Source organism: Bos javanicus, chromosome X (genome assembly GCF_032452875.1).
Source record: "Bos javanicus breed banteng chromosome X, ARS-OSU_banteng_1.0, whole genome shotgun sequence".
NCBI classification, from domain to species: Eukaryota; Metazoa; Chordata; class Mammalia; order Artiodactyla; family Bovidae; genus Bos; species Bos javanicus.
In genome coordinates, this window is record NC_083897.1 from 1,917,447 (window position 1) to 1,941,721 (window position 24,275).

General features: G+C 36.8%; 1 protein-coding gene across 6 annotated transcripts in view; it reads right to left on the reverse strand.

Annotated features, from left to right (window-relative positions):
* Positions 1-456: 456 nt before the first annotated feature.
* KLHL13 (kelch like family member 13) overlaps positions 457-24,275 on the reverse strand; it is a 197,090-nt gene continuing 173,271 nt past the window's right edge. For all 6 annotated transcript variants that reach the window (XM_061407946.1, XM_061407947.1, XM_061407948.1 and 3 more), the window contains 5 exons: positions 22,885-23,017; positions 22,144-22,340; positions 13,668-14,463; positions 4,511-4,624; positions 457-2,048 (listed from right to left, as the gene is read on the reverse strand). In XM_061407946.1, the coding sequence (XP_061263930.1) occupies positions 1,561-2,048; positions 4,511-4,624; positions 13,668-14,463; positions 22,144-22,340; positions 22,885-23,017 (1,728 nt within the window). In that variant the 3' untranslated portion in view covers positions 457-1,560. The remainder of the gene's footprint in view (positions 2,049-4,510; positions 4,625-13,667; positions 14,464-22,143; positions 22,341-22,884; positions 23,018-24,275) is intronic.

Below are 24,275 nucleotides of genomic sequence, written 5' to 3' on the forward strand. Positions count from 1 at the left end.
CAAACTATTTTAAGTGAAAGTTGCTCAGTCATGTCTGACTCTTTGCGACCCCATGGACTACACAGTCCATGGAATTCTCCAGGCCAGAATACTGGAGTGAATAGCTTTGCCCTTCTCCAGGGGATCTTCTCAACCCAGGAATCGAACCCAGGTCTCCCGCATTGCAGACTATTTTGCGTTGGCCAAAGACTTCTGTAAGATGGATATGAAAAAACTGAATGAACTTTTTGGTTAACCCAATGACTCCTCAAAAACAACCAACAAGAGTTTTCACCAATGAAGCTGGACCTGGTCAAATTCTTTCTTCCTTGAATGAAAGATAATAGTATTCAGTAATCCAAGCTGTTCAGTACTCTTAAGTTCTGATCATTTAGATCTTGGCACACTAAAAAAAAAAAAAAGATATTTAATAAAAGGAAGTCAAATCAGACAATAATAGAATATCTCACACCAAAATGACATCAAATGTTTTTTATTGAACAAAAAAGATAGAACATGGAAATTGAATTCACTGAGCAAAAGCAGCTCACCAGATGAAGCTGCTATATTGTGTGCTAAATAATCTTACGAACTGAGTATACAGAATACATATAATATGTAAGTTATCGCAACAGCAAAGGAGAAGGTGTAGAATACAGTTTTGGAGGGAAAAATCTGGTCAAATGACAAATTTAGTTGCTCAAAATTTCTAGCCCTCGTCCACCTAAATTCAGTATGATTCTACATATGTGCATTCAGTATGTGCATACTGAATTCCCATTTTAACTGAAGCTGCTTTTTGGAAGAAATTTAAAAGTATTTATTTTTTTGCATTAATTTGACATTCTAGTCAATTTTTTAAAATTTCCTTTTTGACATATATGTGTGCATGTATTTTTACACACTTAAAAACCCCCAAACCCTTGTTTACAAGTTGAGGGGTCATGCTGTTCTTTTAAAATTAAGATTGGTGAATTTCAATGATTATTTCTCCTGTGCATCTAAGAAATTGGATGTGTTTTCAATGCACCCCCACAGACAGGAGGGCTGACAGATATGTCAAAAATACTTTATGGAAAGAGGCAGGTAGCTCATGCGAGTTGGCAACCTTTTGTCTGGTGTCTCCTGTTGGAACTAGCTGTCTCCCTTTAACATCTCACAGTCAAAGATGAAAGGAAAACTTTTTACTTTGAAGCCTAGTTAGCACAGTTGCACACTTACTATAATCCACCTTTTAACTTGGTTTTTTGGGCTTTTCTAATGTAAGATGACAAACACCTTACACCCAGTACACAGCATCAAAAAGTACTGAAGAAACATCTTATAGACAATACTTTTTTTTTCTTGTATGTTAAATATCAGCTTCTATGGGATATATTTCCAGAATGGTTTGTTACCACTTTATAAACACTCGAAGCCAAACAAACAGCACAAAGAACATCAATGTCTTTTTTTCCAATATTTGTATCAATTACTGGAGGATAATCCTAACATACACTACTTAAGGGGAGGGGGCAAAAGAAGAGGATTCATGACACACTGCAAAGATAGGACTACAGCATCTTAGTTGCAGGGACGATCTTATGGTGCAGAAAGAGGGGACTCTCTAGAAGGTGATGGTGTGGTTTCTTCAGGTGGAAAAACCGTGAGTGTGCAAGCTCGGATGCCACCCAGGGATTCTGGGAGATCAAATACCTTATGCCATTCATCTTTATCTGGATCATATTTCTGCACGATCTCTACCATACAACGATTATTCCACGAATACCCACCAACCACGTAGATTTTATTTTCAAAGACAGCGACCCCAACATCACTCTGCCCTCTTAACATAGCAGCAATTGGGGTCCACTGGTCAAGGATCGGTGAGTAGTATTCACAGCTTAGGACGTCGTCATAATCACTGGTTCCTCTGAAGTGATTGCCGCCGATGACGTAGAGCCTTTCTCCCACAGTGCACATGCAATGCAGACCTCTGACAGTGGTCATTGGCGCCTTCTGGATCCATTTGTCAGTATCAGGGTCAAAGCACATGAGCTCCTTTTGGAAAGTGTCATGAGTAATTCCTCCTAAAGAATGAAAATTATTGGTGGGAGGTAAACAGATTAATATGAAAATGCAAAAGTTAATAGAAGGCTCTCTGTCACAGATAATTAACTTCTAGCCACATATTATGACATTTTAGAGTTTATCAAGTGTGTTCTTATACATGTCTGCCCGCTATAACAACTTTCTTTGGATTAAAAATAAAGAAAATAATATTTTCCTCTCCTTAAAGAACAAAAGTGTAGCTTATATTATTGTAATGACTTTCTCAGAGACCCAAGGGATTTAAGAGGCTTTACAGAACGAAAATATATTTTGGCTACTTTTCAAGTTGAGTTTACAGTAAATCCCATCTACAAAGCATCATTCACTCCTGCTGCTCTTTAAATGCTAGGTGTTCCCTTCCTCATTTGTCAGTTAAGAATGGCCACTCTAGTTCTCGAGTTAGGATTTTGACTATGAATTGAAATAAATAACAATGCTTTGGAAAAGTCAAAAGTGTTATGCAACTATACAGGCTTACATGAATATTCAGAACTGTTTTTGTAGACCTGTCCTCTCTTAAAAATTTAAAGAATTAGAATGCTGAATATACCTGGAATTTTGTATGTACAGTGATTTGTTGCTGATCTATTGAGTCCATAACATCTATAAAACATATTTTTAGATCATATTTCAATCAGTCTGTACAATGAAAATATCAAACTATGTGTTTGCAGATTAGGGAGAAAACTAAACTAAGCTTCAGCCACATCATTCAAAGCTCTACTATCTGGGGGCCAGATGGCCATCACTAGGTTGTTGGTTTTTTTCTTCTTTTCTATATTTTCTTCTGTACTTCACTGAGTTCCCAGCAAACAAAACAGTGCTGTTTGGTTTGAAAATCAGCTGTGGCTTCCAGCCTACTCTTGACTGGGAAGGTCATTTGTGTAATATATGCTAGTTATGCCAAATCACCACTAGAACAATTCGAATGTCATTTTTTCCCACCAGAGAAATTGCAGCTCTCATTATAATAGCATAGCAGCCACACACATAAAATAGGTAGATGGTGTAAATCATTGATTAGTGGAACATATCATTTCCTGGAAAGCTCTTTCAATATAAGACGTCCCATAGTTTGCTCATAAATTTCACACCAGAAACCTGCCAATCACACACTAAAGGCCTTTCACTGATCCTTCTTGATTACAGATTTCATTAAGGCAGCGTTCAGAGACTCAGACCACAAACATCACCTTAATGCCTTTGTTCTCTAATAATGTAGCTGCTGGCTTGGCACTGGCCGACCTTCAAAAGAGGGAAAATTGTCAGAGGTAGACTCTGTCAGGGCCAAATGGCAAGAACCTATCAGAGTCAAATCCAAATACTGGAAGTGAACATAACATTAAAATAGGACTCATTTCTACATTCTACATAAGGATGATTTGAACACTAACAGTTTGTGTTACTGTAACACTGAGCCAACTGTAGTCTTTTCAGAATTTTTTATTAGAAAAATATATGTGAATGTGGCCGAAATACAGGTAATCAACACAGAATTATTTATGCAATGACACCACAGTAGAACCCAATATAATACTCAGGACAAGAGAAACATGTTATGGGTTGCACTGAATTAGGTCTTCCCTCGTGGCTAGGTCAGTAAAGAGTTTGCCTGCAATGCGGGAGACCTGGGTTCAATTCCTGGGTCGGGAAGATCCCCTGGAGAAGGAAATGGCAACCCACTCCAGTATTTTTGCCTGGAGAATTCCATGGACAGAGGAGCCTGGTGGGCTACAGTCCACGGGGTCACAAAGAATCAGACGACTGAGTGACTAGCACAAATGAGAAAATGAATATTATTATGCATTATATGTATATTGGAAGCAAGTTTTGTGCACAGTAGAGCTCACATGTTATATAATGATATATTTCCTCATGGAGTTTAGCCGAATTCTAAACAGAAATGAATTAATGCTTGTTATAGAGACTATGAATGGTGGTTATTAGAGTATTAGACTGTGGACTAAGGGGGCTGAAAGGCACGTTGGAGAAGCTGAAAACTTACCAATTTCTTCTAAGTATTACAGTAGGATTGGCTGGCTGCTAGTCTTATAAAATTTTATAATACCAAAGGCTGCTGCTGCTAAGTCACTTCAGTCGTGTCCAACTCTGTGCGACCCCATAGACGGCAGCCCACCAGGCTCCCCCATCCCTGGGACTCTTCAGGCAAGAACACTGGAGTGGGTTGCCACTTCCTTCTCCAATGTGTGAAAGTGAAGTTGCTCAGTCGTGTCCAACTCTTAGCAATGCCATGGACTGCAGCCTACCAGGCTCCTCCGCCCATGGGATTTTTCATTACATACAAATGTACACAAAAATACATTCTAAAACCTACAACTATATTTTGATTATCCATTTCCTGGATTATTAACACTATATGGAAAGATGGCAACATAGTAAAAATCTATGTATTATATGAATTGCATTTGCAATTATTTACCTGATATATACATTACGCCTCCATACACAGTTCCAGCATGGCCATAGTGGGGCTCACTCATTTTGGCAACATAGGTCCATTCGTTTGTTCTCGGATTGTAACATTCTACTGTAGCTGTTGTTTAAAAAATAAAAAAGAAGAATGAATGGATTTTAAAATATGATTTATAATTTCAAATTTAGCAATAAATTATTTTTCCCTTAGGTGGAACAATAATAATATCCTCATAACTGAAATATTTCTATTTAGGTATGAGATATTCTTGGGGGTCAGATATTAATTATTGAGATTTTGCAATTAATATGAATTGTTAATATATTGAGACATGTTATATCAGACTATTTAATGTAATAATATAACACACTTCTGTCACTGCAGAAATCACTAGACTTTCTTTTCTTCTAGGATCTTGTTCCATCTTTAAAATTTGATACTTCTCCCATTTCTTTGCTCTAAATATGTGGGAAGAAAAGATGAAAAAAATTACAAGGAAGAAAAACACTTTGATTCTATATGATACACCATATAGGAAACAAAGGTTAACAGATACGAAGCAAAAGTTTAAGCTGATAATGAAATTACGCACACTGCCTGGTGTATGTTTTGATGCCTATTGTTTATTTCATACCAAGACTACAAAATTGACACAGACAATAATTTTTCAGTATTTATACATTAAAGCCAATAGTTTACCACTGCAGCCAGTACTGCTCTAACTTGAAGATGACTGGCAGCATAATAAAATTTTTATTAGGGGTACTTCCTCTCAGCAATAAATTTTCATCCTTAACACAGAGTATTTGAGAAGTGACCTCAACTTATTTAACTATCAATCTGTTATAACATCAAGACTAGAACCAATGACAGTCTAGACAGATAAAAAATGTAATCTTTTTTAAAAGGCAGAATAGGGATGTTAGGAGGTCTCTGATCAACAGCACAAAATTAGGATTGACTTGAAAAGTTTATACTTTTTATTGCAGATGCTGCCACTTGTTAATCCAACTGCTTGTCTCCACTAACCCTGCTTGTTTCTTACTAAGAGAATCACAACACTGCTCAGGAAAGCACTGTGCCAAACTCAAAATAAAATTCAAATCTGCAGGTTCCTGCAGGTCCTGTGAAGCTGGAATTGATGGCATGACATATTTGTAGGCAATGGAATGCAAGTAGGAGGATACAGAGTGGGGCTATTTGATCAAGTCACTGGAATAAAACTTGGCTGCTGCTGCTGCTGCTGCTGCTGCTGCTGCTGCTGCTGCTAAGTCACTTCAGTTGTGTCCGACTCTGTGCGACCCCACAGACAGCAGTCCACCAGGCTCCCCCATCCCTGGGATTCTCCAGGCAAGAACACTGGAGTGGGTTGCCATTTCCTTCTCCAATGTATGAAAGTGAAAAGTGAAAATGAAGTCGCTCAGTCGTGTCCGACTCTTAGCGACCCCATGGACTGCAGCCTACCAGGCTTCTCCATCCATGGATTTTCCAGGAAGGAGTACTGGAGTGGGATGCCATGCAGCAAAATGCAACCCTAATTGATAAGTCATCTTTTGAACAAGTTTTCCTATTTAAAAAATAATACTACTGTGAGAACAGGCAAAACTAGAGACAGATTGAAGAGATTAATTTTCTCTTTTCAATAATTTCATCAAATTCACTAAACAAACTATTTACTTCTCCTCTAACAAAACCTATATTATACCACTTCTTATATCCCATTACTGATTTCCTTTTCTACTTTAGTTTTGAATTTTCAGTCTTATTTCAAAGGTTTTTACTATTTTTTTTTTTTTTAATCTCTTGTTAGTTTTGTTCATTGCTTTGGGCTTGGAACCTTACCAACTCTATTTTTTCTAAATCTTTTCATCAGGTAGCAACATTCTACAAAATCTTTCCCCAAAATAAGGACTACTGCCACAATGAATGACAAGCTAAAACTGCTCTAATACTGTTTGTGATTATTTTCAATCACTGGATGTCTTCTTGAGTGTTCAGTTCCATTTGCCGTCAGCATGGCTTTCACCTAACTGACAAACAAAATCCTACTGAATGTATATCAGTAGCACCCTCTTTACACTTATAGTGGATCTACTACATTGACTGGCATCAGCAAAGTAGTTAATAGTAGGGTTTTATTTGATAAAGGAATATAGTCCAATCACACATCCTTTCAGTAAAAGGGTTTTAATGACTTCTGGACATCATCTTTTCCATCTATTTGATGTCAAAGGATAGGTTTTATTATAGTTTCATGCTTTTCTTAATGAATTCTCTCTTGAACTTTGAAATTTCTAGACTGTTACAGTCTTTTCTAATGTCTAATTCAATCTATTTTGAAGTAGTTTCCATTAGTTTGCTCTTATTTTTTAAAGGAGAGCTAGAAGTTGAATAGCTATTCACTCTTCATGATTATTAAAATCTTCCTACGTAGAAAGATAATGCTATTCTTCTATCAGTGAGTTAACTGCATTTTTTTTTGGGTAATGGGGGTTATAAGAATCCATCTATACTTTCTCATATAGGAGCCCTTTAAGGGTAAGATGGTTATTAAGCACCAATAACACAACAAGTATATAATAGTTCATCATCCCTAAATTGCCTTAGTCTCTGTGGGGTCTCTGGGCCCTGATGCGTACAAGGTATGTTTGAGCCCTCTGAGCACCTCTGGCAGGTATGGGGTTTGATTCTAAATGCAATTTTGCCCCTCCTACTGTCTTGCTGGGGCTTCTCCTTTGTTCAGACTTAAATTGAAGACAGTAGGGAAAACCACTAGAGCATTCAGGTATGACCTAAATCAAATCCGTTACGATTATACAGTGGAAGTGACAAACAGATTCAAGGGATTAGATCTGATAAACAGAATGCCTGAAGAACTATGGATGGAGGTTCGTGACATTGTACAGGAGGCGGTGATCAAGACCATCCCCAAGAAAAATAAATGCAAAGGCAAAATGGTTGTCTGAGGAGGCCTTATAAGTAGCTATGAAAAGAAGAGAAGCAAAACTTAAAGGAGAAAAGGAAAGATATACCCATCTGAATGCAGAGTTTCAAACAATAGAGAGATAAGAAAGCCTTCCTCAGTGATCAGTGCAAAGAAATAGAGCGAAACAACAGAATGGGAAAGACAAGAGATCTCCTCAAGAAAATTAGAGTTACCAAGGGAACTTTTCATGCAAAGATAGGCACAATAAAGGACAGAAATAGTATAGACCTAACAGAAGCAGTGGAGAAGGCAATGGCACCCCACTCCAGTACTTTTGCCTAGAAAATCCCATGGATGGAGGAGCCTGGTAGGCTGCAATCCATGGGGTCATTAGAGTCAGACATGACTGAACGACTTCACTTTCACTTTTCACTTTCATGCATTGGAGAAGGAAATGGCAACCCACTCCAGTGTTCTTGCCTGGAGAATCCCAGGGATGGGGAAGCCTGGTGGGCTGCCATCTCTGGGGTCGCACAGAGTCACACACAACTGAAGCAACTTAGTAGCAGCAGCAACAGAAGCAGAAGATATTAGGAAGAGGTGGCAAGAATACACAGAAGAACTGTACAGAAAAGGTCTTCATGACTCAGATAATCACAATGGTGTGATCACTCACCTAGAGCCAGACATCCTGGAATGTGAAGTCAAGTGGGCCTTAGGAAGCATCACTAAGAACAAAGCTAATGGAGGTGATGAAATTCCAGTTGAGCTATTTCAAGTCCTAAAAGATGATGCTGTGAAAGTCCAGCAATCTGGACTTTATGCCAGCAAATCTGGAAAACTCAGCAGTGGCCACAGGACTGGAAAAGGTCAGTTTTCATTGGAACCCCTAAGAAAGGCAATGCCAAAGAATGCTCAAACTACTGCACAACTGCACTCATCTCACACACTAGCAAAGTAATGCTCAAAATTCTCCAAGCCAGGCTTCAACAGTACGTTAAGCGAGAACTTTCAGATGTTCAAGCTGGATTTAGAAAAGGCAGAGGAAACAGAGATCAAATTGCCAACATCTGTTGGATCAAAAAAGCAAGAGAGTTCCAGAAAAACATCTACTTCTGCTTTATTAACTATTCCAAAGCCTTTGATTGTGTGGACCAGAACAAACTGTGGAAAATTCTGAAAGAGATGGGAATACCAGACCACCTGACCTGCCTCTTGAGAAATCTGTATGCAGGTCAAGAAGCACCAGTTAGAACTGGACATGGAACAACAGACTGGTTCCAAATTGGGAAAGGAGTACGTCAAGGCTGTATATTGTCACCCTGCTTATTTAACTTATATGCAGAGTACATCATGAGAAATGCTGGGCTGGATGAAGCACAAACTGGAATCAAGATTGCTGGGAGAAATATCAATAACCTCGGATATGCAGATGACACCACCTTTATTGCAGAAGTGAATAACTAAAGAGCCTCTTGATGAAAGCGAAAGAGGAGAGTGAAAAAGTTGGCTTAAAGCTCAACATTCAGAAAACTAAGATCACAGCATCCAATCCCATCACTTCATGGGAAATAGATGGGGAGACAGTGGAAACAGTGGCTGGCTTTATTTTTATGGGCTCCAAAATCACTGCAGATGGCGACTGCAGCTATGAAATTAAAAGACGCTTACTCCTTGGACGGAAAGTTATGACCAACCTAGACAGCATATTAAAAAGCAGAGACATTACTTTGCCAACAAAGGTCTGTCTACTCAAGGTTATGGTTTTTCCAGTCGTCATGTATGGATGTGAGAGTTGGACTATAAAGAAAGCTGAGCCCTGAAGAACTGATGCTTTTGAACTGAGGTTTTGGAGAAGACTCTTGAGCGTCCCTTGGACAACAAGGAAATCCAACCAGTCCATTCTAAAGGAAATCAGTCCTGAATATTCATTGGAAGGACTGATGCTGAAGCTGAAACTCCAATACTTTGGCCACCTCATGTGAAGAGTTGACTCACTGGAAAAGACCCTGATGCTGGGAAAGATTGGGCGGGAGGAGAAGGGGATGACAGAGGATGAAATGGTTGGATGGCATCACTGGCTTGAGTTTAAGTAAACATGAGTTTGAGTAAACATGAGCTTGAGTAAACTCCAGGAGTTGGTGATGGACAGGGAGGCCTGGCGTGCTACAGTCCATGGGATCACAAAGAGTCGGACACGACTGAGTGACTAAACTGAACTGATCCCTAAATTTGTCTTCTTCCAGCTAGATAACCCATCTCCTTTAGCTTTTCCCATCTTTTAATCCTTATTGTCAACCTTTGGCTTTCTCCAGGTAGGATTGTTATTGTCATTAGTAAAATCAATATATTGTTTTAAAATAGAATACATGTAATTAACAAGTATATATTTATATCCTTATTTCTATTTTCCATATTTACAAAGCAACAAGATGTTAGTATCAACCACATTGACGGGGGAGGCAACAAGAGATGAGCAAGCAAGGAGCTGGAGCCACAGAGCAGTGAGTCCATCACAGTCTATGACAGGTGGGAATGGTAATGAGGTAATTGGGAAAATCTAGAACAGGGAAGGTCAGGCAAACTACAACCTTAAGCCAAATCCAGTATGTCATCTGCTTTTGTATGTCCCACAAGATAGAAACACAAATTGCTTTCACATTTTTAAATAGCTGGAAAAAAAATCAAAGAAAAATATTTTGTGTAATATGAAAATTATATGGGATTCAAATTTCTGTGTTCATATATAAAGCTTTATTGGAACACAACCTCACTCATTTGTTTATAAACAAACTGTCTAAAGTTGCTTTCACAACACAATGGCAGAGCCGATTAGTTGTGACAGAGATCCTATAGCCTGGAAAATCAAGAAGATTTCCTTCCTGGCACTGTACTGTGTATTCTAGAGAATCATCTTCAGTAGTCTGGTGGCCTGGTATGTAAATTAGAGATCCTCTCTAATTTAAGAAATTCAGTTAGGTTGGCTGTTTCACGTATCTCAGGGACTCTGATATTCTCAGGTGATTACACTGGAGTTCAGAATTTACCTGTTCTTTGAGATTAGGAAAGAGATTAGTCCTGAAGAAAATTATTTGCATAATGAGGGCTCTCAGAAAGTGGGGATGGTCTCTAGAATCCTAGAGTGCCAGTTAGTAATATGTCACTTAATAAAGAAACTGCAAATCTATTAAGGGATATGGAGGTATCTGATAAATTTCAGTACTTTTATTGTATATTTATTTGGAAAAATTTAACAAAGGGTTACTTCATTATTTGGAACTTTGACTTATTAATATTAAACTGCAGTGAAAGATACCTGAGCTGTCACATTTCTCCTCAATACAGAAAACTTCAATGAAAGATTGATTTCTTATATGATGCAATTTTGAAAGATACCAGAAATAACTGACTCCTTTTTCTCTTAAGTGACAGCTACTCTAAGCTTTCCCCAGTTTCCCATTGTTTCCAATGTCAAAAGAAAGTAGCATTTCTAAGGAATTATATTTTAGCAATAAATCAGGCTCTAACACACAAACACTATTATTATTGTTTGATGGACTATGGGCTTGGGTCCATACACTCCATGGAAAGATTTTAAAAGGGCAAATCCACTTAAATGATCTAAAATGTCTTGTAGATGCTGCCACTGTCTTCTTTTCATCATTATACAGAGGCAGTGATTATTGTGTATATAAAGAATAAATGATGTACTGATACTAATGAACCGGTTAAACTGTGAAATGATTTACCTGTCAATCCATTTTTCCTGACACCCATTCCTATCCCCTTCTCTATTTATACTGACATATGAATATGTCAACATAATCAGTTAAGGTGGGAATATTAAGTTATTACAACAGATGTTAGAGTGGAGTGGAGGGAGGGGGTTTCCATTAAAAACCATTTACAGAGCAGGATTGAAGGCAAAAGGAGAAGGGGGCAGCAGAGGATGAGATGGTTGGATGGCATCACTGACTCAATGGACATGAGCAAGCTCTGGGAGATGATGAAAGACAGGGAAGCCTGACATGCTGCAGTCCATGGGGTTGCAAAGAGTCGAACACGACTGAACAACAACTGAACAACAACAACGGAGCAGGAGAGCACACTGATAATGTTTCTCTGGACGGGTTACACTGGGTTTGCTCACCTCAACAATACAGAATGTGACGAGTTGTGTCTGTCTACTTCTTACTTCTACGTGGGTATAAAATAGGGGGAACTCAAAGGTGTGGGGTGAGTCAGAAAAAAAAATATGAAGCTTCTTGCTCCTTAGTTTTATGTAATGGCTCTTTTGGGCCTGAAGATTCTCCTGGAATCAAGACTCTCAACTGAAGTGTACTTAATAAGTCAATCACATGATTTTTTAAAAAAAACTTCCCATATATTTTAACTTAAAATATGTACCATAGGGACTTCCCTGGTCATCCAGAGGATAAGCCTCTGCATTCCCAATGCAGGAGTCATGGATTTAATCCCTGGTCAGGGAACCAAGATTTTATATACTGTGTGGCACAGCCAAAAACAATTAAAACAATATGTAACACAGAATGGATTTGCTGGGTATGCTAATTTTAAGGGAAGCAATCCTTTTCTACAAAAGTTTAGTCACTTCTAGATTCTAGGAGATAATTTCTTCAAAGGAAAAGAAATACTAAGTAGTTGGCCTCAATGGAATTATAGTTCTCTTTTGATAATGAGGGTTTGTATCCACAGTATAATCATACATCCCTTTATGAAAATGCAGTTGCCTCTTCTGCTTATTTTAAGATACCATAAATTTAAAAGAGTATAATAACATGTAAATAATGTGTGTGGGTTAACTGAGGAAAGGACAGCTCTACATGAAGGGTATTCATGTGTCAAGTGCTTTTAGAAGTCTGATTATTAAAATACACTGGAAAACCTGTCTGCTTCATGATTCTGAAAGCTAGTCCAACAATCTGGGAAGTCTGGCCTTAGAAGAAATATCATTGTGACGACAAGGGAAAAAAAAAAAAAAAACATGGGTAGAAAACATCAGTAACATTAAGACCATGTCACTAACAAGAAAGAGCTTGATAAGCTGAAAAGGATAAGAGCTGAGAGCAGATCTTTTTATCTCCAACAAATAGCTTATTTTCAAATCCACTAGACCACAGAGGATGAGATGTTTGGATGGCATCACCAACTCAATGGACATGAGTTTGGGTAAACTCTGGGAGTTGGTGATGGACAGGGAGGCCTGGAGTGCTGTGCTTCATGGGGTCACAAAGAGTCGGACACAACTGAGTGACTGAACTGAACTGAGATCACCTTCTACTTTTTAGAATACTGAAGAAAAAGATTATGATAATTACTCTGAATTTATCCAGAGCCAATGCCAATATCTCAAACTTCCCCAGGTTTATGGAGCCTAGAATACTGGTCAACTCCAAGGACTCTATTTAGAATAGAGAATAAAGGAAGATGGGTGAAGAAAAGACCAAACGATGGTAATGACAGATATGTAAAACCTGATATAAAATGAGATCTTCCTGACTTCTTTTTGGACAGCTACCTTATTCCAATTTTATCTAAAATAACAAAATTAGTGTTAATTTACATAGCCAAAGTATTGGTCTCTGTTATTGATCTAAGATCAGTGACTGATTTTAGATTAGGAAGACCAAGAAGGGACCGTCAAATAATCAAGTTTACCAGCTCAGTTTACATGAGAATGAGTTTTGAGACTAATAGTTATATATAATACTCATGGTAAATAAAATCTGGATAATATTGAACTTTAAACATTTAGTAGATAAAGAAAATCATCTTACTGTGTGGCCTAGGATAGGTAACAGATTACATAAAAGGACCAACTATAGAAGTCAGTGCCCTGTAAGGAAGGGTTTTAACCTGTTCACTGAAATATTCTGTGGGCTTTTAAAAATGTAAAATGAGGAAACATGTCAAAGTTCTGTCCAAGATTCCATTAGAATTTAAATTAGCAGAATATGCTTTTCAGTTAAACCTTTACGATGAAAACCATGGATATTGCACCAGTAAAATATTCTGCCACATATTGATATATTTGTAGTGTGGCCAACAATATAGGCTCAGATAGTCTCTGACATTTTCTAAGAAAAACAGTTTAAAATAAATTTCTGGCAACATTTGTTGGTGTTTGATGTTATAAAACTGCTTATTTTATGATCTGACTAGAATCTGGGGGTAAAGAAATTAGTCTTTGTGCTTAATAGACATACACACACTTACGCAGTTCACCAGCTGCATTTCGTCCACCAACTGCATACAGGTATCCTTTGAGGGCACTGAGGTGGAAGAAGGTGCGCTTTTCATTTAGAGATGCAACTTGCATCCACTTATTGTATCGTGGATCAAATCTGAAGACTGTATCAACTGCCGTTTTTCCTTTTGTGTCATAATTGCTCTGTCCTCCAACGACGTAGAGGAAATTTCCAATGACGGCAATGCCATGCTGGTACCTTGGGGCATCCATGGGGGCTAAGGACTTCCACTCATGGGCCTTTTCATCATACATGCGCAATTCCTTGCTGACAACCAGCTGCTGCCTCAGCACTCCTCCTAGTGTAACCAAATGAGTGGTGTCAGACCGAATGGCAGTCCTGTCTGACTGCATCACTGGCTGCATATATGGCATCATTTGATAATTGCTGGCTTCCAAAAGGAGATTCACACACGTATTGTCAGTTCTCATGAAATCCACTGTTTGCACGTAATTAATGAGCTCCTGCGGTGTCATCAGTGGAAATCGTATGTTCTTCATTAACTTTGCAGCAAAGTCCATCCGAGGCTCTTCCAGGCGTAGCCAGCGACAGGTAGCCTTAAAGAGCTCAAGTTCAGTGCAATGCTTAAGGCTATTACTGGAAAGCACGAAGGCAAGACGTTCAAAAGGGAGTTTCAAGAACTCCCCAGTGCTCAGCAACGCAGGAAAATTCTTCAAGACGAAACTGTTAACATATTTATCCACTTCTGTCAGATTGTAGGTATTGGCAATCCGCCCAACTTCAACACAATTGTCTAAAGTGACCTATTAAGCCAATCCAAAAAAGAATAATAATTAAAACCCAACTACTTTCATGGCACTCATACCTGGATATATAAATACCTGCTCTAGAATAAGAGTAAATGTGCTTTTTACTGTCCATATAGATGAAAATTAAGATTCTTTTCTCCATATATTAACTATTTAAAGAGAATTCACAAACCACACTTACCTAATCCAATAGAAAGGAGACTAAAAGAAAATGCTTGTTCAGAGTCAGTAGATGGAAAGTTACTCTAAGAAACAATGGTATAACTTGACTATGCCAACATAATTATTTTCTTTCCTCAAAAATGTGTCCTCACCACTACCCTGCAAATACTAAGAAAGTTCTGGCCAGATGGAAGTTCTGCAAAAATAGAAAGCAATTCTATAATGAATCATCTCAATTCACTTTTCAGTCATGATTCTTAAAAGCAACTCAGCTAGCAGATCCACAAACAGAAAAGCTCTAGTACCTGATCCCTATATTTCTTTCATGTCAACAGGCATCATCATTCATCACTATCATTCATTTTGATTCCTTCAAAAGTTATTGCTTATAGTGAAGATAATTTAATAGGGCCATTATTCCTAGGGTGAATTTATTTTCCATATTATTTATGTAGAAATAGAATCAAGGAAATCACTTTCTTGAGGAATGGAATGGGTGTTTTTGTATCAAATTATTCATGTAGTTTAGTTTCCAGTAAGTATGCTGATGGCTGGCACCACAGTTTTCCTTAGCTACCCTCTTACTCTCATCATACTCCAGCTCTGCCTGGAGTCCCCGTTAGCCCCTCAAATCTCCCCAGCACAGAGTAAAATAAAGCAAAACCAGAAGTCATGAAAAGGAGAGAAGCTATGGAGAGGCCCATCTTTGGCAGGAAGTCTTTTCAATGTTCTAAGGGCTAATTAGTCAAAAGTGAAAATTAGGAAAATCAAATCAGCAAATATGTAAAGCATAAATCACAAAAACAAGCCTGCCATACAAATCTCTTTGTAATTGTATGTGTGTGTGTGTGTGTATGTACAAACACAGAGACAAGTCACAGGCAAAGGACTCACTGGATTTTTTTGCTTAATTTTGTCAGGGTGTGTGTTCACAAATGTCACATAAAGCTCACTGATGCCCCTGTATTGTTAACCGACTGGCAGATGGATAAGAGAAAATTGGCTAATCCTTCTATCATCTTGTTATTGAAAAGCTGAAATGAGATGAAAATCATGACTCCTCTGCATAAAGTCACAGCCGAGTTATGACATAATACCACTGAAAGTTTGAAGGCCAACACATACACACACATGTTGCTATTTTCATAGATAATTACTCAAGAAGAATTTGAACTCTTTTAGGCACTGATTTGCTGCACAAAAATCAACAATTTAAAATTGTTATTATACTTAGTACCTATGTATTTTAAAATACCGAAAATAAATTGTAACACAGGAGGACTAGGAAAAATAAATGAACAACTTATGGGCCTTTTCAAACACACAGTTTAATACTATTCGATAACTTGGTTAATAAAAAGTACACTTTAATCCACTTTTAGGGGTGGCAGGTTGGTGTCTGACACAATTTTAAAGTTGTGTAAATAAAATTACAATTAATACCTCATTGCCCAAATCACCCCAGGTGGAAGGAATTCCTGTTTGGGGTAATAGACCTACTTTATGGGGTAAGACATAGTCCTTCCCCAAAAGCAAAAGTAATTTTCATTTTTGAAGATGTTTGCTAATATGGATAAGCAAACATTGATGAAAGCACAAATATATTTCCTGAGTACGCAGATTCTTATCATCACTGATATGATTGATTACAAATAAAAAAATTAAAACAACCAAGACTATATTTTAAATGGGCAAAATAATAGCATTGGCTGTTAGTCACCAAAATTAATTCTAAATTTATAGCATATATAATGGAAGGACTGATGCTAAAGCTGAAACTCCAATACTTTGGCCACCTCATGCGAAGAGCTGACTCATTGGAAAATACTCTGATGCTGGGAGGGATTGGGGGCAGGAGGAGAAGGGGACAGACGACAGAGGATGAGATGCCTGGATGGCGTCACTGACTCGATGGACATGAGTTTGAGTGAACTCTGGGAGTTGGTGATGGACAGGGAGGCCTGGCGTGCTGTGATTCATGGGGTCGCAAAGAGTCAGACACGACTGAGTGACTGAACTGGAACTGGAATATAAACCGAGATTAAAGATTAGAAACCAATCTGTGTAATTCAGAACTGGGATCAAGATATTCAGTTCCTTCCTCTTTTCCTTCTTCAGTATCATTCAATAAGGAAACAGTTTTTAAAACAAGAGGATAAAAAAAAACTACCTTGTATTTAAGGGCATTTTGAAAATCCCTTCTATATATCAGATATACAGATTCTCAGGAATGGGAAAACCTTGACAGATTGCCTAGCTAATATAGCTAGCTGCCTACTCTTTCCTTTAAAAAATGACCACCAGAGAATGGTATTTCATAACCTTCTGAACAGTCATCTTCTTGATACAAGGACTAAGTATTTTTTATAGCTCATGTACCACAGCTACCACACTGTGGGTATATAACAAAGGTTAAATGCCATGATTATCAGCAATTTAAACATTAAAGATGTGATGATAGATACAACTAAAAACAGAATATCTGCTGAATTAACACAGCAGATTACTAGAGTCTTATTAATTTTAAAATGAGACTCAGATAAGAAAACATGTAACAGGAAATTAATTTTTATGAAGTACATGCAATCAAAGCTAAAAAATTTGGGGAACACGTGTATACCTGTAGCAGATTCATGTTGATGTATGGAAAAACCAATACAATATTGTAAAGTTAAAAAATAAAATAAAATTAAAAAAAATTAATTGTAGACCATAGGGACTGTAGAAGCACAGTGTAGAATAACAGTTAATATAAGCAGATCAAAAATGATGGAATAACAGTAAACAAGTTTTGGAAAAATACAAGATTATTCAATTATAGCTCATTGTAATCCATTCTCAGTCATGATTTTTAAAAGTGTTTCAGCTAGCATAGTCCCAAACATTTAACCTTAGACATTACAAAATAATGAATATGTACAGTAACATAATATATACTGCAATTCAGGTACATAATACATTTCAAAACTGTAAAATATGAATTTAAAGCTTATTAAAAAATACATCATAAGCAGAAAGAACTCTAATTTCATCTGAATACATACCCTGGCCAAAATTCCAAAGAAGAGTCATTAAAGAAGTTAAGCCAGGTAATTATATTAGAGTTTTAAAGGATAGAGAAGCAAAAAAGGACAAAATTTCCCAACTTCTTATGAGAACCAACAGCGTTATTTTAAAAAACAATCAAGTACACATTTAAGTTTCCTTGATATAATTTATAAATTATTCTACTGATTACAGTAGAACCTTCATGGTCATCCTAAAGGCAGTTCTAAGCATCATGATTTTCAATTTTCATTAGCATACTGGTACTCATTGCTGCAATATTAAGTTGTCCAAATCACACCTGATGTACCTAATGCTGTGATTAACATAATTTGATATTTTAATGACAGGTTTCATCAGTAATCTGTGATGTTACGTTGTTGAAGTTCAGTGTCTTATACAAATAAATTTCCATTTAGAAAAAAAAAAGCAAATGACTATCTGCTTTTCGTCCTCTCAAGGGAAGAGCAAACACTAAGAAATTCACTGGTAAATCTGGGCAGTGGGGTGGTGCTCTTCAGACATTCAGTGTACCAAATTCTCCTTGGTGCTATCTGGTTTATTAAAATAACACCCTGACCTCAAGTACAACCAATGCAAAGAGAGAAAGCACGTTCACAGAAAACGACTGGGAAGCAGTCAAACAAGCTACTTTGAGGGATACAGTACATAACAGGTATCTTCTCCCAAGCTTCCTTCCACAGATGAGAATATCACAGGACACAAGAAAGGGGCCTTTGGGTAAGAAGAACAAAGGGATGATAAGAAAACTAAAACCTTTCTCTCCCGGTCTTATTTCTCTTCAGATGATTGACACCATTTGAGGTGAATTTTGAGGGTGTGTCCAGCTTGGCGAATCCTATTTTCTTATTCCTTTGCACTTTGAATGCACTTGCCCTGGTGGATGCAATAGTTATCATAATGGTTTTTGGGGGGATGAGTTGGTTTAGGCCCAGGCTGAGTGAGACTCTTCTTTCCCTACAGAATCCCGGATAGGCAAGAATGGGCTGATTAAAGTTATATGCAGGGATGATATTTAGAATATTCGAGTACCAACTAATCAGAACAGATACTCAACCATAAACAACTGGTATCTGGGTACTACTTGCTGAGTATCAGCCTTGACAAGAAGAAAAACAAGACTGGTTTAATGGGGAGAGAAACAGTTTTGATTCATTTTAAAATTACCCATGAATTTTTTTCTCTAATTTGCACTGAGCTTCCCCCAAAGCAAAAACATTACCTGGAAAGACATGTTAATTAAGCTTAATGGGTAAATCCAGTCTTTATGAAAGAAAGAATGTCAAATGCATGTACTATACAGGAAATCCTTACATCAAAAAGAACATTCTTTCCCAAAAAGAACATTCCTCAAAAAGACATCCTTGCTACTGCTATGGTCACATAATAGCAAAAGAAGCTATCTTTTCCAATAACTTTCTCTGATTCCCTTCATTGTTCCCTTAGAGAATTCCTTTGTTCTCCAACAAATGTGCCTCTCTTGTTTTCTACTGTCTCCCACTTTTCATGACCCCAGTCACCTCAATAATTTCTGTACATTGCACTGTGAGCTCCCCAACCCGATCAGTGACAATAAATGTACAGGTGGAACCAATGATAGACCTGTATCAAGAAAAAAAATAAACACTTAAAAAAATGAGTTTAAAGAAAGTACACTGAGTCTAAAGCACAGAGAAGTTTCATTCTCTGATTAGATATGCTTTTATGTAAAAAGAAAATGATTTCTTGCTCACCTTCATCCTGCTGTTTACTCTGTATAACTGTAAACTTAAATTTCAATTTTTTCCAGTTCAATTGCAAATTGTTCTATTTCAGTAACCTGACATTAAATTGGGTTTTACAGGCTAGCCTGTAATCCTCCATAATAGTAATACCGTGGGGAAAATGCTAGATGGTACAATTTCCAAACAGCAAACAAATGATAAAAAATTTGACTACAACTTGTTTTTAAATCAGGGGACTGCCACATGGAATTTAGCATGCTGTAGTTATGCAATGTCATAAGGACAAAAGCTAATGTAATTTTTGTAGGTATGTAACAAAACAAAGGTAATTTTTTATTATGTCCATGATAAATGATAATATTTTTAGTTTTACAGAAAATTTTACCAACTCTGCATTATATCCTTCACTGTCATCCTTTTGTTTTCTTTTCATAGTCCTCTTTTTCTATAACTACCAAGAAAATAGCATAGCAAGAACAAAATTAGGGTCTATAGGTCTTATAGCCCCTAATACTAGTTACAACCCTAAAAGAAAAGTATTGCTGCAAAGAAGGCAAAGGTCAGAGCGCAAGGTTCTTGTTCTGCTGAGCGTGATGCTCCCTTACAGAGAATGGATGGCTAACCGACCAAAGGCAAATGTGGCTTTATCACTGTATTTGGGGTTTGGCGGTATTTTTAGCAATACAGAGTTGTTCGTTTTATTGGAGTCTAGTTGATTTACAATGTTGTGTTACTTTCTGTTGTACAGCAAAGTGAATCAGTTATACATGTACATATATCCACTGTTTTAGATTCTATTCCCATATCGGTTATTACAAAGTATTGAGTAGAGTTCCCTGTGCTAGACAGTAGGTTCTTATTATTTATTTATGTGTAGTAGTATGTATATGCCAATTACTATCGTATTTAAAATTATCATTCAAAATTAACATATAAAGGTTTTGTGGATGACATGCTGATTCATCTTCTATATACCACTGCTCCTCTTCATCCACACAAGTGGTTAAGAACAGATAGAAAAGAATTGTGTTCAAAGCTAACTTTTCTTTCCAGAAATTCAAACCCAGGAAGTGTTTTGGTTATACGAACTATAATCACACTATATCATTAAGAACACAAATCTATTTCCTCAATACAGTTGGGTTAAGTACATGGTTGCAAAATTGTTATATTTTTAAATTATCTATAATAACTGAGCCTGTGGGAAAATGGAAAACATATTTACCTTTGAAAAATATTTATATTATCTTGACACTTTCAGTTCTTATAAATAGGAAAGGCACCCAGGGCTACTGTTTTTCCTGATTTACTTGATTGCTGAGAAAGGGATAATAGAGTAAAGCCTAAATATTTAACTAAGATATGGAATGCATGAAAGAAGGATAAAGGAAAAGTTAGATTTTATATAATCCGTAAACTAATAACCCACCAACTTTTCTCAAAAATTACCATGGATTCTGAGAAGGAAGATTTCCAATGTAAAATCACATAGACATATCCTAAGCAAACAAGATGAAAGATAAGAAAATAGTATGGTACTAAGAAAAAGCTCATAGGCAAGAATGTTTTAAAATGGGAGTAAGCTACACTAAAAGTAAGCTTTGTCAGGGACATGTCTCTTCTCCTTTAGAAATGGGCTTTAGTATCTCTGCAGAGATACTCGAAATGAAGATTATAATCTTTAAGACAATATTAAGTGTTTATAAAAATAAAGACATTTTCCAAAGGGTAAAAACATACAGTTATAATAAATGCTTCAAGGAAGTTAAGGAACCAACATTCTAATTACAGGAAATTTGCTATGATGTCATCTTGAAATAAATGTGCTTTAAATAGACTTATCCAGAACAAACTTATTTTCTAATATTGTTATTTTGAGAAATGCATATTTTTATAACTTAAGAAATCAGCTTTACCCAGTTTGGTTCTTTTCATTCAGACTAAGGAACTGATCACAACCAGCATCTCAAGTGATAGGTACTGAACTTGAATAACAGACAATGGGTACTAGGTCAACAGTGTCTGTAGCTACTCATTAGTTTCAAGGAAATCATGACACTGTACCTAGTTTGCCTCAGGACAGCCACATGTTGCTAAGATCAGTGTAAATAAAGGTTAAGAGTTTATAAATGGAAGTATTAAGTACTATTAATTAAGGGTCTCAACCAAAATGAGGCACTATCCAAAGCAAGTGGGTGACTATAAGGAAGTTCAGTGTCTGGTGGTTGTATGTGTCCTCTATTATCTATTAAAATATGCTGTAAACGACTTAGTAGGTGATGTGTTGCCATGGAATCAAAAAGATTTACACATAGGTGTTAGTTCTTCTCAAGATCTAGGTCCCATATTTAAAGGAAGAAAAAAATGACTTGAGTATATCTTAAAAGACTTCTAGAACCTCAGATGACTTTCCCATAGAACTCCATTTAAAAAACCTGCTTGTATAAAATCATTAAGCAGAATAAAACTGGATTACAATATATAACATTATCAAACATGCTAAGGATTTTATTGCTATCAAACCCTTATTACTGTCTAATGTCACTGGATGACACAGAAGGCTTTTTTAAATGGTTCTATTTTGTAAAAATGCACCTGCACTGTTTTCTCCTGAACCTGCTTCCAAACCATACAGTAGATGACATCTCTCTCTAAAGGCCAGTTAGTTTCAGGCCACAATACTATTCATCACAGGAAAAGATTTGATTTGAAAATGTCTTACCCCAGATATGAGAAAAACTTTGCAGAAGTCCAAAACCGGCAGAATCTGTAGAAAACTGGCAGCTTCCAGTGTGTCTTGAAGGTTGTCCATATTAAGAGAAAGCTTTGCAGTGTAAATGAAGTCAATAATTTTCCTTAAACCGACTTTGCTCACGCCATGAAGCTTAATGCACATTAAATCTTGTTCTTTCATCCCACCTTAAATAAAGACACTCAATTAAATGAAGGTGGATAATTTAATTAAGGTCAAACTCACTTCTGTTGCTAATTAGATGCAATAAAATCAGGGAAAATTTTATTCTGTGTAAGCATTAGTATCTGAGTCAAGCTTCTGCATATTTTACAGTTAAAAGAGAGTACTTAAAAAGGAATATCTCTATACTAATGGAGGTGGTATATGATGCAAGTGCCTCCAAAATGTTCTCCTGGCACTTCAGATCTTTTGACGGATTAGAGATTGTACTAGTGACATTGTATTAGTCTCTGATGGCCCATTCAGATATGTGTCTGGAAAAGCAAAGCTATGAAAGAAAGGTAGACAGAGGTATAAAAAGGGTGTATCCATTTTCCAAGTTAGAAAAGCACCACCCACCCACACACATACTGGGTATCTATTCTTTTTAAACTCTTCTTGTAAAGACACGGAACAAAAGCACTGAATCTTCCTCTAGCAATGAAAAGATTTAAACACTTATTTTTCTTATTGTTTTAATATGAAAGTAGAGTTTAGAAGGCAAGCTACCTGTGAACATAGCCTTGAAGTAATCACTAGCAGAGGCCATCATGACTCTGTGCACAGGGAAGGCATCATCTGTGTCCCCTGGCATCAGGGTCACGTCACAGAGCAATCCTTCAAGTCGGAGCTGGTCAAATCCCTACAAGAAGAACATGAGATAAGCCACTCATCAAGGTAAAATGGGAACACAAATTTCTGTGTGCTAAAATTCTCTTGACATATTAATGTCTGTGGAACATAAAGCCAGTAGAATAATGACTCAGAAGACAAAAAACTGAACAGCTTACTTGATATGTGACAATAAAGAACAAATAAGGAAAAGAGCATATATGTTCACTTATTTATACAACCATTGGCTTTTATTATTCTGAAAAAAACTACCATGTACACTTTCATTTTCCCATGTGCAGAATTAGGGTGTTACACTACCATTCCTTTCCATAATAATATATTTTATAATATATAGTTCTTTTATTCTTGGTTTTCACTTGCTTATTTTTGTTGTTTGAAAAAAGAAAGGTCCAGAACATCTGTGCTAACTGCAAAATAGGAGTTACTTTCTGCCAACCAGATTATTCCACCTCTTACAAAACAAGGAACTGTGTTAGACATCCTTATATTCAGTATTTGATACTAGTATTTGATATACTTGCTCCTGCTTGATCAATTATCTTTCAAGTTTTAAATTTAATTATCTCTGGAAAAAAGTGCCCAGGGAGCTCCAACGTGAGACATAATTGTCCCCAAATGCTTAAAGTTTAGTGGAGAATTAATAGGCTGACACCCACAGTTCAGAGGAGAGACAGGGCTCTGCTGATAAGAATGCCTGTTGATTAGCTCCACCACCCACTCCTTGAAGAGCCCAACCAATGATAAGCAGGCAGCTGTTCCCTTGGTCTACTCTGGGAAGAATGAAACACTGTAAGATTATAATAGGCTGGTGAAATGCATAAAAAGATGATAATATACAATTTAACAATGAAGCTCAAAATGAAAATTTTTCAAGATGGAGTCTGTAGTTTCAAAAATGGAAATGTACTCTTATAAAAAATCATGAAGATACTCATACAAATTACTTTCAAATAATATAACAAAAACTACCAGCAGAATTATTCTATCCCCTTCATATTTTAATGACCCCACATAAAACTTTTATTTAAAGTTGTGATTCACAGATTTAAGAAGCAGAAGGCACAACATACTGAAGAATGCAGTTTCAGAAATATCGATCCTGCACATATGTGTAAGATAAATCTTAGTCTAAACATCTTCTCATCACAATTTTTAAATGGCTTTCTAAAGAAAATGCTTGAATCTACAGAACTAGAACTTCAAAGAGATAATATGATCCAGCCACTTTCTCTCTGGAGAGAGATATAAATATTTTAATTCTAAAA